General features: G+C 47.5%; 1 protein-coding gene across 5 annotated transcripts in view; it reads left to right on the plus strand.

Moving 5' to 3' along the window:
• BCOR (BCL6 corepressor) overlaps positions 1–10051 on the plus strand; it is a 58548-nt gene that overhangs the window by 17036 nt on the left and 31461 nt on the right. For 3 of the 5 annotated variants that reach the window (XM_085319455.1, XM_085319457.1, XM_085319459.1), the window contains exons 2-6: positions 2349–2478; positions 4026–4104; positions 5067–7889; positions 8588–8641; positions 9086–9269. In XM_085319455.1, the coding sequence (XP_085175581.1) occupies positions 2393–2478; positions 4026–4104; positions 5067–7889; positions 8588–8641; positions 9086–9269 (3226 nt within the window). In that variant the 5' untranslated portion in view covers positions 2349–2392. The remainder of the gene's footprint in view (positions 1–2348; positions 2479–4025; positions 4105–5066; positions 7890–8587; positions 8642–9085; positions 9270–10051) is intronic. The other 2 variants (XM_085319456.1, XM_085319458.1) reach the window with 1 other exon arrangement.

The following is a 10051-nucleotide window of genomic DNA, read 5'->3' on the forward strand; positions in this document are numbered from 1 at the left end:
GCGGGGGAAAGGAGGAGAGGGGTGTGCGAAGAGTTAAAAAGTCTGTTGCTGGTTGCAATGAAATTATGGCTGGCAGTGGCGCCGCTGCTCCTTCAGCAGACCTCCACTTTTAAACAGTTCACAAGAAGTTCATCAGGGCGGCGATTATAAACGCGTACGCGCCTCCGCGGGGCAGCGCGCCCCCAGGGGCGGCTTTTTTGGGGAGGGAGGTGGCAGGTCGCGGTTGGGAGGGGGGTGGGTGGGCACAGGCTCTGCTGCGGGTGGGCCCTGCGGTTTTGCCGGGATCGCGGTGTGAGCGGGGGGCCCCCGGCTTGCCCGCCGCAGCTGGCGGCGCTTGCAGCCCTGCCCGCGCGCCTTCGGCGTTGCGTTATCTGCAAACGTCAGGGGACTGACCGGCTCCAATTCGGGCACGGCGCCTTATCTCGGTGGTACACGTCCGCCGAGGCCGCCAGCGCGGCCCCCTCCGCTGAGCGCTCCTGCCTGGCCTCGCGCGCCCCTGAAGGGAAACGGGGCGAAAGCAGCGGGCCCTTGGTGCYGGAGAGGCCCGGCTGCCTCCGCGGAGCTGGTGCCCATTCCTTACGGATGAGGCAGCGCACGGGGCGGCTACTAGCCTTATGTAAAACCCTAAATCACTCTCTCCATGCTGCTGCTGCCTCTATTGAAAACATTACGAGCGGCGCATCTGGAAAACAGTAAATCTGTCCAGAAACCATCTTTCCAGTGAAATAACTCCTTTTGAATGATAGCGCAGTATCTAATCTCCGCAGGTTTTTGTTTCCTCGCTGCAATTTTTGTGGACTTCATTATGGAAAGCTAACTGTTCTGGAGAGAGGAGGGTCAACATGCCGTTTCATTAATATACATTTGTTCCAGACGTGGAGTTTTGCACAAAAGGCCTCTCTGAGGGGAGAAAAAAGTGTTCGGGAACAAGGCTTTCCTGCCGTTTTAGTTCTTAAATCTCTCCGAACGTGTGTGAAGTATTGTGTTAAACGCACAATCTGGGATTCTTCCCCATTAAATGCCAAAGYGATCATTTGCATATTTTGTAGCCTAACAAAGGAAATGAGTTTGCTCGAGAAGCATGTATGCTTTGGGAGACGTTATGCATTAAACTCCCAGTGGTCAATCACCCGTTACTGGCTTGTGTGTGTGTAAAAGGAGTATCATGCCTCCCGCTTAAAGGCTTCTATTTTTGTGAGAGAGGAAGAGCTGAGGGATATCCTGTGCATTAAAGGCTCCCCCTACTTATTAACCCAGCATTTAGCAGCAGGATGCAGGCTGAAGCTCAGTCAAAAGAAACGACTCAACCTCTGAAGAGCAATTAAAATCTTGCACTGGAATAAATCATGCGCCGCGATAATCCTGTTAATAAAACGCAGCTTGTCCTGACACTTCACTCACGCAGCAAACTAGAATTTAATGTGAGCGGAGATGGCGTTAGGAAAGGTGCAGAGGAGGAAAAAGCATTCCCCCTCCGTTGCTGGACGCGAAATTGCGGTTACCTTTCACCTGCCTCTCCGGCTGCACACAGCGCCGATCCTCTCGGACTGCTAATACTTCTCCAGCGAGCCCGCTAATGATTTCTTTCCCTGGAGTGAGCAGGCGTCATTGAATTACTGAAAGCGCTCGCAGCAGCAGCAGCTCCAATGCAGAAGCCACCAGGGCTTGGTGCTTAATCAAATCAAGGGGTGGGGAGCTCGCCAACCCACTTACTATTTTTAACCCCTTTCTCCAAGTTAGTCGTGTGCAGACGCTGAAGAGGAGGTTTTTATTTAGATCCCGTCTGTAGAAGCGCCTCTGCAGTTTTAAGTCTTCACGTAAGAGCTTTATCAGCAAGCATCAGCCTCGYGAATGCGTAGGGCATGCGGCTGTTGTTGCAATGCACTTCCTGCTCCCGTGCATTCTTAGCGCGGGTCTTTTGTGAGCGTGTGTGCGTGCGAGCGTAGTTTCAAACGTTCGCCCAGCGCGCAGGATCTCCCGTCATTGTTTCAGGCTGCGCGAGATGGATGTTTGGGTACCGGTATGTACTTGGCCGTCTGAATCGTTTCTTGTTCAAATTAAATGCATCAGAGGAACTTTTATTTGTCGATAGCCTGGAATGATTCTTAATTTTCTGGATGYGCGCTGGGGAAAAGATCCATCTCCTCTGACCTATAAATGCCCTCAATTTGCTCCTTTATTGCCGGGTATCTCCCTTAGCGGTTAACTTAGGCAGCTCGTTCCCCGCACCAATCCTGCATTCATTATTAATTACCCGGAGGGAGGCTGGCTGCTCCACTGTGATGTTTGCACTTCCTCCTAGACAAATCTGCTCAACTTTACTTTTTTTTTTCTTTTCTTTTTAATAGAACATAAAACCGTGAAGAAAAGCAGCGATTTTTAAGAAGACGTCATGCTTTCTGCAACTCCCCTGTATGGCAATGTTCATAGCTGGATGAGCAATGAAAGGGTCCGCATGTGTGGAATTAATGAAGACAGGTAAATATTTAAGCTTCTGGCAAGTTAAACCATGCCGTAATTCTGCCGTGTGAGGTTTCAGAGTTCGTTCGCTTCCCTAATGCCAGAGTTGATAGCTGCCCTCGTGCATCGAGGCCAGTCCCAGGTGGAGGCAGGCAGTGATGGTGGTGGAGAAAAACAAGACGTGCCCAAGAGTGGTAGACCACACAGTGATTTACTATTTAGCAGGCAACTTGGGTCAGTGAAGCAGGGATGCCCTTTAAAGACATTACTCCCCAATGCAGCCTTTAAACGCACTTTTACAATTAATTTGGTATTTCGCATTTAGGAAGGAGAATTAAGCCATAAGTATATTCTTCTACTAACTAAGCTAGGAGGGCTCATACATGTGACTTGGCGTTCTCTGCCTTCAAACAAACAGCTTGTCCCATGTAGTAGAGACACTGGCTTTTTCATCTCCGAGAAGTGAATTTCTCTTTGTCTCTGCCTTTTTTTCTTCTGAATACTCTTCATTTGATGATTAAAATTAGACTATTTAATAATTTTCAACGGGGTGATGCAGGCGCTTGGCAGTGTCCTCTTCCTTTAAAATCCAGCTTTTTAAAAAACAAAACAACACTCAGCAAAAGTTTCAGGTACGCTTTCAATTCTTTGTGCCCATTTTGTGTGATTTTACAGTSTTTTTCTGTCTCCTCTTTGAGCCTGTGTTCTCACTGTTGTGTGAAAAGCCTCACAGAAGCTGGGGAAAGTTTTTGGTCTTTGGAGGGAAAACCATTTGCACACACAAGCTGAAGGAAGACAGCCAAACATCTTCTGCCTTCACCACCCTCCAGCCCTAGCTTCCCTCCCAGTTGTTTGGGTGTGATAATGTTACATGCTACTTGCAGGAAAGGTGGATCTTTTAAAAATGAATAAGCAAATACATTAAAATTGCATTGCTGATTTAGGGTGATGATGTGCCTTTAAGTACTTTGATTGAAAGGAGTTCTTTTGGGTAACGATGAAACTTTCCTTCTGCTACATGTCAGCGATTTTTATTCCTGGGATTTGAAATTTGGCACYAAGATATATTCTTTATCAGGGCTTTCTGTGATAACAAGTCCCAGTGCTGCAACACTGGTGTGGCACAGATGTGCAGCTCCCTCTTTAGCATGGAACAGCTGATGTTTGTATGATATTGGTGTGCGTATGTGTTTTAAATTTCTCCTCTGCAGTGCTTGTGGATGGCACATGAATAGGGTGTGTTTAAAATGGTACATTACCTCCTGGAGGGGGGGGGGCGGGGAAGAGGGGCAAAATAGGAATCCATAGCAAAAATCACTCTCCGTGGGTGAGGTTGCTCAGAAATGTACTCGGTGTGTTCTTAGTGTCAAAACTCTTTTTACTTCATACCTGTTTCCAGATGGCCCTTACTTTCTAAAATAGTCACTGTGTGTTAATCCACAGAAGGATAAATGCGGTGTCTTGTGGGACTTCCCAAGGGAAATCAAAATATGGCGGTGATATAATCTCGTATGAGAAGAAATGCACGGGATGTTTGCAAATAGCACGGTTGTGTTTTTTCCTAGGAAAATTCCCGTTAACGATGGCGATGCACCGAAAAGCAGACTGGAGTTGAGGGAAGAAAATCACCTGAATCACAGTGTGGTAAGAAATGAGTAGCTGAAACTGAATCAGCTCCAGTCCCCTCCCTTGCTATTAGATGATCCGTTTGGGGAAATGATTAAAATACCTTTTCTGTTGCAATTCTGACTATGCTTGGGCACGTACAAATTGTTTCCATGAAACAGTAGAATTGGACTTTGCTTATTTATTTTGTTAATCTCTTGACTTTGTGGTGTATGTTGTCATATGACATCACGTTCTCACTTTTGCTCCGTTTTGGATAATGTCATGTAGCATACCAATGTATCTAATAAGAATAGTTCGTGTCATCATTACRTGCACATCATTTTAGCAAAGTTGGCAGTTTTCTCCTCCTTCGAGAGCACACAGGGAGCAGYGAGCGGAAAAGAGATTCGGCGGATTTTTTGGCGCAAAGAGATATCGAGGGACGGCGGATTTTTTCCTTCGTGTTGTTTGCTAAGAAAACTTACCTTGCGAATCACGTGGTGGGGGCCAGCCCCAAAGCAGAGCTGCAGAGGAGGGAGGTCCTGGAGGAGGAGGAGGAGGAGGAGGAGGAGAGGCTTCCCCTCCTTCCCCGTCCACCCTCCTGCCAGCTCTGCTCTCCACATCCCCAGCCCATGTCCTCTCGCTTGGCTGGGGCCCAGGAGTCCGAGGCAGCCGCAGCGCGGGGCTGTGAGCGGCAGCAATACCACTGATGATCGTCAGTTCCGGCATCTAGGCTGGATAGGTCCTCAAGCCTTTGCTTTTAGACAGTGGATTTTGGAYGTAGAAAGATTTTCATTGACATTTGTGGTGATACATACTGTTCTGTAGCTTCCTGTTCTCATGTTGCCCCGCGCGATCAACCCACTGTACTTTCCCCACAGTGGACAGTGTATTTGTGTTGCTGTTGTTTCTCTTCAAAATCGGAGCATGTCTGTCGCGTGAGTGMGTAGCGGTATTTTAGCGAAACGTGCAAGTAACGTTCTTCTTGTTCTGTGAAGGTGGATGCAACTACGGCACATCGCATTGACAGTCTCGCGGCTCTGAGTATGGACAGGTCTGGACTTATGCGAGAAGGACTCAGAGTCCCCAGCAGTATTGTCTATTCCAGTTTATGCGGACTTGGCTCGGAAAAATCACGGGATGCTACAAGTTCTATAGCTGGTCTTGGATTTACTCCCGAAAGAAATCCTGAGATACAGTTTAAATCTAACCCCTCTGAAGCAGTAGAAAATGCAGCCGTCTCTGGGAAAGCCCCAAACGGCTTCAGCGCTATATACAAAACACCACCTGGAATACAAAAAAACTCTGTCCCGACGGGAGAAACGCTGGGTTTGGACAGAACCGCAGGTGACAAGCAAAGTCCTCTCGGTGTCAATGGTGCTAGTTACCTAAGGCTCCCCTGGGTAAACCCGTATATGGAGGGTGCTACACCCACGATATACCCTTTTCTTGACTCACCAAATAAGTATTCGTTAAACATGTACAAGGCGTTGCTACCTCAGCAGTCTACTTACAGCTTACCGCAACATCTGGCTTACTCGCCCGTGTGTACGAACGGTGAACGTTTTTTGTACCTGCCCCCCTCCCATTACGTCACCCCCCACATCCCCTCGTCCCTCGCGTCGCCCATGAGGATCTCGGCCGCTTCGGCGTCCCCGGCGATCCCGCCCTTGGTGCACTGTCCGGACAAGAGCTTGTCGTGGAAGATGGGAGTCAGTCCCGGCAACCCCGTTGACGCGCACGCCTACCCGCACATCCAGAACAGCAAACAGCCCCGGGTCTCCGCTGCCAAGTCGGCTCCGACGAACATAACGCCGGACCCGGCGCTGCTGCTGCCGCACTCGCCCCGGCCGTCCCCCCGCGTTCCTCTGCCAGCGCAGGTCGGGGACGCCTACGCCGAGTTCCACAAACACTTCCCCAGAATCACCACGTCTCCCTCGCCGTCGGTTACGCTCCCAAAGCCATACATGAATGTAAGCAGCGAGTTCCCGCCTTCGAGGCTGCCTAACGGGAAGCTCCCCAAAACGAGCGACGCTGGCGAAATCCCCCAGCAAGCTGCGCCGCACGTACGGAAAGCCGGTCACGACCGGAAGGACAGCAGGTCGCCCCCGCTCCTGGAAAAGCAGACTCCAACCAAAGATGTCACGGACAAACCACTAGACTTGTCGGCAAAAGTTGTCGATGCAGAAACCACCAAATCGGACCATATTAAAAAAATGACGCCGACCGTGTTGGTTCACAGCAGGGCCGGAGGCGGGTCGCTCATCCCTGGGAGCGACGTTCAGAAAGAAACTCTTTCTCCTGGAAACGGTTGTCCCATCTATAGACCTGAAATAATCAGCACGGCATCGTCTTCCTGGATTGTTCCTGGCCCGAGTCCCAACGAGGAGAGCGGAAAAACCGTGCAGCTGAAAAACAAAGCGTTAGACTGGGTAATACCGCAGCAGCGCAGTTCGTCTTGCCCCAGGATGGGCGGCACGGAGGCAGTTGTCASCAGCAGTTCGGGGTCTGTAACAGCTGGGGGGCGGCCGGCGTCCGCGTCGCCGGCTCCAAACGCTAACGTAGATTGCACTAAGACCGCCAGGAGCTCCACGGAAAGTACCGCCTCTGTCATACAGCATATAGGGCAGCCTGCGGCGGCGGCGGCAAAGCATAACAATAAAGTGACTAAATCCTGTAGCCAGGAAGCTAATTTCAAAGCAAATGAGAATGCCCTTGCATCGAGCCCCATATTTTTGCCACCAAACGAGGCGTTCCGCTCTCCACCTTTGCCCTATCCGAGAAGTTACCTCCCATATCCGGTTCCGGAGGGTATAGCTATAAGCCCTTTATCCCTGCATGGAAAAGGACCCGTGTATCCTCATCCAGTTTTATTGCCCAACGGCAGCCTCTTCCCCGGACACCTGGCTCCCAAACCTGGCCTTCCCTACAGCCTGCCAGCGGGACGGGGGGAGTTCATGACCTACCAGGACGCGCTGGGGATGGGGATGGTGCATCCCATGTTGCTGCAGCATTCGGCTTTGGAGATGAACAAGGACGAGAAATCGGAGAGGAGGTCRAGATCTCACGAGAGGCTCCGCTACGAGGATCCAGCTCTGAGAAGCAGGTTGCCAGAGCTCCTYGAACCCAGTGGGAAGATGCATTTCGAAGTACCCAACGACAAGAACGTGAAATTGCACCAAAGCTCCAGCCACAGTAAAAACTCTGCCAAAAGTGACAAACACCTCTTTCCAGACCTTTTACGAGACGAGCAAGATGCTAAAAGTGAAACAAATTTAACAAAACCCGGCTTTGTCGCTGAAAGCAGTAATCAGACTAATGACCCTACAAAGCACAAGGTAGAACAAGCGCCTCAGCACAGGGATTTTATTGTAATGAGAGAGGAGTTTGGGAGAAATAATGATCTTCACGAAACCTATAATTTTAAGCAAGCCCAGAGTTCATCAGTGTTCAGCTTAAGGAAAGAAGATCTGTCTGTAAGCCAAAATAAAGAGAGAGTAACAGTTCAGCCGCCTTCTGCTTTCTTGGAAACGGCTCACGAGAACGATGGCCCAGCTATGTCTTTTGGCAAAGTGCAGGACGATGCAAAACAATTCTGCATGGGAAATACGCAGTCGGGTATTGAAACTAATCAGACGTATACCAAAGATGGGACTGATGATGCAGAATCTGCGGATGGCAAAATACTGAAACCCAAGCCATCTAAACTGGCAAAGAGAATCGCAAACTCTGCTGGTTATGTAGGTGATCGATTCAAGTGTGTCACAACCGAACTGTACGCAGATTCCAGTCAACTCAGCCGAGAGCAGCGGGCGTTACAGGTGAGTCTGCGTGGTTGAACGGCCAAAGCGCTTTTTAATTATTTCTGTGTTGTAAGTCGCAGTCAAGCTTTAAAGTTGATTTTAAGCAACGCAGGTGGGGAATTAAGACTTTTTTGCTTAGGGCATACTGGTCAGAAATGGCTTTAAAAGGCAAAACAAAATTGTTAATTAAAGTTAGGCTATGTAAATAATAATATATATATGGATTTTATTTATGTATTCGCTAGAAAGTTTTAAAGGGCTTTTAATAAGATGTGATTAAAATGTTAATGTATGTATTAAATGTTTCTGGAGTTACGGAGGGGAGTCAGAAAGGAATGCATGTTATGTTAGAGCTAGCGATTGCTGTAATTTCTCCGTTGGCCGGTACTGTCAGATAGCAAAGCGTATCCAGAAGTTCTGATTAGTATGCCAAACGTGACGTTTGGYGGACAGGAATAGCAGCCATGTGCTAGTGGGTCTTGTGCAACGTTTTCACCGAGCAAATACGTAGTAAAGCGTAGAAGCAGTATTGAAGTTTGATGATGAGGGATGGCAGACAGATATTGTATACAAATATCCTTAAGGTATTTTACTTTTAATGAACAGATGAGTTAAGCCAAATTGTTTTGCATTGTTAAGAAAAGAATTGGTTTATGCTTATAAAAATGGATGAAATTATCTAAATGATCCATTGAGTGCCCATTTTAATTACATAGATGGAAGGATTACAAGAGGACAGTATTTTATGTCTACCTGCTGCTTACTGTGAGGTCAGTTCTTCAAATTTTTATTACTAGACTCTTACATAAACCTTTGAGTTAAATTTCATTTCCAAATACACAAAGGGAAGTTTGTGGGCCATGGTCGTCTTTATTCATTGTACAGTTTTGTGTTCTTTTTTGTTTTTGTTTTTGTCTCTTTTTACCTCCAAAATGGAATGTTTTTGTTTTTATATACAGTATACATTTATATATATATATATTTATATATACATATATACATATATATGAAAGAATTGTGTGGATATTTGCATATAGATACTAGAAGTTTTTATACTGTTTTACAAGTCAGGTGTTTTAAACTCTTACACTAGATACCTATCTCAAACCTTGATTTTGAGCAGATTTTTCTTGGGAAATACTTTCATATAAGGTAAGGTAAATGAAGTAGCTTTTATCGCAAGACTTTTCTTTTCATATCAATTCTCTTTCTAGCGTGCAATGATGCGCTTCTCAGAGTTGGAGATGAAAGAGAGAGAAGGCCAAACAGCTACCAAAGACTCAGAGGTCTGCAGATTCAGCCAGGCAGACTGGGAAAACTTGAAAGGAAGCAGTGAAAAGAAGCCAAAGTCTGTCGCTCTGGAAGATGCCATTGCTGACCAAAATGACAGTGACAGATGTAAGCGAATTTGGATGGCTTTCTGAAGCGTGTAGCGTGATCTTTGTATCGTCAGGGTGTTGTTGGTTGGAATAAGTAATGGGTGAGATTGCAAAGCTTGGCCTCTGTAGGTAGGGCGGGCCACCTCTGCGGCATCCGTTGCGCTCTCCACGCTTACTTTTGGGTCTTCAAATTGCTGGTTGCAGTTGCATTACTGCTTTCTGGATGATAATTGTCACCTCTTAAAGAGGTCTTCTTTTTAGTAATGAAGTACACCATCAGCCAAGCAAAATGAAATCTAAGGGTGTGCTGTAAATGCAGAAAAGAGAAGAGGTGGGGGAGGAGAGGGAGGCTTTGAGTAACAAGGAGTTTATCTCCCCAAAGATGCCATAATGCAGTGAGAAATGCCAATAGCATAACTTTGAGGCAAAGCAGGGAGAAAGAAAGGAGGGAGAGATGATGGGGAGCARGAAAGCCCATAACCTGCCTACTTTTGCTTGTGGCTGTAAAACTCCAAACTTAGGAGCAGCTCGCTTGTCTGGATGGGTTCTTGGTGTGGTGATGGATGGCTGTGCCTGGCCAGCGCAGGTCCTCCCTCGAGGRCAAGCAGGAGGCTGCGACGTTCCCCTTTGGGCCAGGGGGGCTAGCTGTTTTCTCCAGACTGTGACAAGGTGTCTGAGCACTCTGGAAAGTTCTTGCTACCACCTCTGTCTGAAAAGAAAGACAAACTTAAATGAACTGTATCAGCGTTGTTTTTAATTTATGTAAGCAAAATCACTTGTTTTTTTTTTTTTTTTTTTTTT

This window comes from Rhea americana, unplaced genomic scaffold, assembly GCF_003343005.1.
Source record: "Rhea americana isolate MKP2758 unplaced genomic scaffold, rheAme1 scaffold_59, whole genome shotgun sequence".
In the NCBI taxonomy this organism is placed as follows: domain Eukaryota; kingdom Metazoa; phylum Chordata; class Aves; order Rheiformes; family Rheidae; genus Rhea; species Rhea americana.